This window comes from Lycium ferocissimum, chromosome 5 (genome assembly GCF_029784015.1).
Source record: "Lycium ferocissimum isolate CSIRO_LF1 chromosome 5, AGI_CSIRO_Lferr_CH_V1, whole genome shotgun sequence".
Classification (NCBI taxonomy): domain Eukaryota; kingdom Viridiplantae; phylum Streptophyta; class Magnoliopsida; order Solanales; family Solanaceae; genus Lycium; species Lycium ferocissimum.
The window spans coordinates 3,375,939-3,379,614 of NC_081346.1; the positions used below are offsets into that span (position 1 = coordinate 3,375,939).

Below are 3,676 nucleotides of genomic sequence, written 5' to 3' on the forward strand. Positions count from 1 at the left end.
CTCCAAAACGAATATTACAGATAGATGACTGATTTCTTCTCTTCTTGTGTAGATATACATTACAAATAACAATTCTGTTCTTATAAGAAATTCAAGTTAATTGCTGAAACTTGAATTTTATAGGTTTTGTAAAATTCTGGAGAAATTCTATCACCATCACTGCGGCAACGAAGTGTGATAGAAATAAAAAAATGAAGAAGAAACGAATTGAAGTGAATTTTCTTGTGTGTTTATTCATCTGCACAGTACATGTTTATATTGCAATGAAAAGGAATAATTGAGAGTAACTAACTATACACCTGTCCCTATACTATTGGTCTTTGCCATAACAAACTATATTTACACTTAATAAATAAAATGGGAATTGAATACTAGTAAATAGTAATATTTACATCAGCATAGTTCTAGAGAATTTTTTAAAAAGACACCGTGCACAACATGTGATCATTTTGCTTTATTTGTGGCCACGTGTCTTTGGAGGAAATCAAATGTCTTCACTATACTCTATTGCATTTCCTTTTCTCTGTAATGGTCTTTAATGGTGGCTTTGTTTCCTTCGTCTTCTCCGATACATCGGAGATATCAGTAATTCCAACAAAGTGGGAGGCTTAAATTTCTTAAGGATAGAAATAGCAAGATTACTTCTTTCCCACTTCTGAAACCTATTTTTCTAACAAATTTTATATAAAACATTACACAACGGTCTAAAATTTTGTACACCTTAGATGGACCGTTTAATACTTTATCAGTCCCAAGAGCTAATATTTGTACAATATTAAAATTTAGCACAAAATCTAAATGGTAGCCTAAAAAGCGCATTCGCGTAAAACAGCCAAATGAAAAAGGCCGATCATATTTGCTTTGTCCCCAACTAAAAGGAAACTAAAATTGGCCCAATTTGAAACTAGCCCGCAACTAGTCTAGAGTTGACGTCATACAAGAGGTATGCCCGGAGAACATGACACGTAGCACAGAGAAAGAAGGGTCCAACTTTTGTGTTTCTAATTTTTCTTTTAACGAATGAAGGAGCAGAGGCCTATTGGTTAGCGAGATGAAGAAAAAGTTAAGTATATGGAAAAACAAGAAAGAAGTAATAATGTAATGGAGACTCATGACTCACATTTATCATCTGGTAATTAACCACCCTTTCATTCTAATCATTTGTTTAAATGGATCTTGGGAATTTTCTTTCTTTTGCTAAAATGAAAAAAAAGAGTTTCATCTTTTTGTATTTTTTATACTTTTTGAATATAGGTGAATTGGTGCAATTGTTTCTCCTGACTTCGTTTTATGATGAGAGGTCTATAATGTTGCATGGTAATACAGGAGTTAGCACCCTTCATGTACATTATCATGTCTCAATCAAGAACTTGTCCTTGATCAAAAGATAGATTTGGTTAATCTATTATGGGGTAGCTATCAAAAATTCAAAATCAAGGAGATTCTGTAACTTTTCTGATTTTCGAAGCTTGCAGATTTTCCAAGTTAGGAAAAATAAAGGTGGCTTAATTCCCATGCTTAGGAATTATCTTATCTCATTGCTCATTTGCTTGAACCTTTGTAAACGTGAAGAGGTTGTCAACATATTTGCAACAAAATGACCTTTCTAATTCTAAAGTAACGAACAGATTTTCTTTTTCCATTTTAATGGAGTTGGCCTTAAAGTTCAATATCCTAATTGAAAAATAACAGTGCTTAGTTCAATATATGTTTGGTTTATTAGTGTTAGACCGTTCGTTGTTATTTGAGCTTCTTTAGCAAAGAGTAGGTGATACTCCTTAGACATGTGAATTGTTTTACTATAATCAGATTAGCTTCTCTGTACTGAGCTCCATGATGCTTCGTTAAACCAGTATCTTGTCGAAAGTCGCCTCCTCTGCTACTTAAGTTCTTTCCATTAAGCGCTGGGATTCATTTCTTCGATTCTACCCGTTAATACTCATGAAGGGATGGATATTAATTCTTCATTGGCTTTTTATAGAGGGCCTTTTGCTGAAAATTTTGGTTCTCTGTAATGTTTGATTAGTCTATTTTGGTGCACCTTAATTGCAACTTCTGAAAATTATAGATGGAGTGGTAGAAAAGGTTTTATCAGCGCCATCCTAGCAAAGATTGGACGAGCATCTTATGTGTAACATGTAGCAGGATTTCAATTCATTCGTCATCTGTGTTTGTTTCTCCATGTCACACATTGTTCGAATAACGTTTTGCACTGCCTTCCATCAGGGTACAACAGTCCGCATAACAGATAAAGTTCCTTGTTTTACTCTTGATAATAAAAAAGGATTACAATAGATGCTTAACTGTTTAGTATCAGCTTCAGTTAAATAATTTCTTGCTGCCGATTTACTGCTAGGAGAAGACCTTATAGTTATAAGAAGAACAGGGCATATGTTGACATAATTTCAACCAGAATAAACTAAAATCATCTTATATAGTGGATTTTTGTTGGTTTTGCAGCTAGCTTGGAAGGTGCAGAGGACTATGAGATTGAAGAAATTTCTCAACCGAATATTTCTTGTTTACGAACAGGAGAAGAAATATCTCAAGTGCAAAATACTGATTGGGAAGTTGGAGCTAAAGGGGGTATATCTGCAAAGGCTAAGAATGAAGTAGAATCATCACTAACTAAGCCAGTGGCTAAAACATCAGAAAATGTTGAGGACCCTGAGGTGCTTCCAAGAAAACGCGACGGTTTCCTTCATTTATTTTCTCTTAGAGAAATCAATTCTTGCATTCTGATATGCGAGAATAAACGAGTCATTTGTTCTGTCATGATTTCGTTTTTAGTTGTCCTATCTTATGCCCATCTCCCGCATAGTATAGCAAGGTCAAATAGCTTCATTGCCTCAAGGCCACTTTACATACTGCTCCTAACTGATTTGACAATAGTGATTGCACGAATAGTCCGAAAGGAAGTAGTTCCTGAAGAAAGGGCCGAAGACATGAGAGAACGAGTGAAGGATTTTGGACATAATTGGGATGGAGCTCTTACGATATTGGAATACGGTTTGGTTTTCTATCAGACAATTCGTGCAATCTTCATAGACTGCAGCTTCTATTTGGTTATTGTTATATGTGGCTTTTCTCTCATATAGTTTTCCATAGAGCTATCTTGCTAATTCTTTTGAAATTGGTAAAGGAGGAGCTCAAGATAATTTGCTTTTTTACCATTTGTTCACTAACTTTTTGCTTGTATAAAATGGCACGAGACCTCATGTTCTATGTAGTCGGTTCCATTTTCCAATTTTACTTTGTAAATTAATGTTTGAATTGTTTATAGAGGTGATCAAGCTGACAAGGTCTTTGTTGTTTTTATTACTCAGTTAATATTCATTCGAATGAGTATATTGCATCCGCTACGGTGTCAGTATATGACATATATGAGATAGTGCATAGTAGCGCATCAGAATTCAATACTTTGGGTAGAATCTGATACAAAATGTGCAAAATAGACTTAAGTATATACCTAGTTGGATATCCAGTTTCTCAATTCAGAACTCACAACGTCTAAATTCTACACTAGTGGTAGTGTGTCGACCTTTGAAGAGTTGTTGCTAGGCAGTACTATGTGATAAATTGATATATCAAATTGGTGGGCATGGCTATGCATGTCTGGGTTAGTTGCAAGTGTCAGATTTGTATAAGAGGACAAGATTGTTGGTAAGATTTCCAG

General features: G+C 34.8%; 1 protein-coding gene across 1 annotated transcript; it reads left to right on the top strand.

Moving 5' to 3' along the window:
- Nucleotides 1-1,009: 1,009 nt before the first annotated feature.
- LOC132058089 (uncharacterized) lies at nucleotides 1,010-3,337 on the top strand. The gene is made up of 2 exons (XM_059450654.1): nucleotides 1,010-1,132; nucleotides 2,461-3,337. The coding sequence occupies exons 1-2, from the start codon at nucleotides 1,072-1,074 to the stop codon at nucleotides 3,096-3,098; spliced, it is 699 nt and encodes a 232-aa protein (XP_059306637.1). The 5' UTR covers nucleotides 1,010-1,071; the 3' UTR covers nucleotides 3,099-3,337.
- Nucleotides 3,338-3,676: the final 339 nt, after the last annotated feature.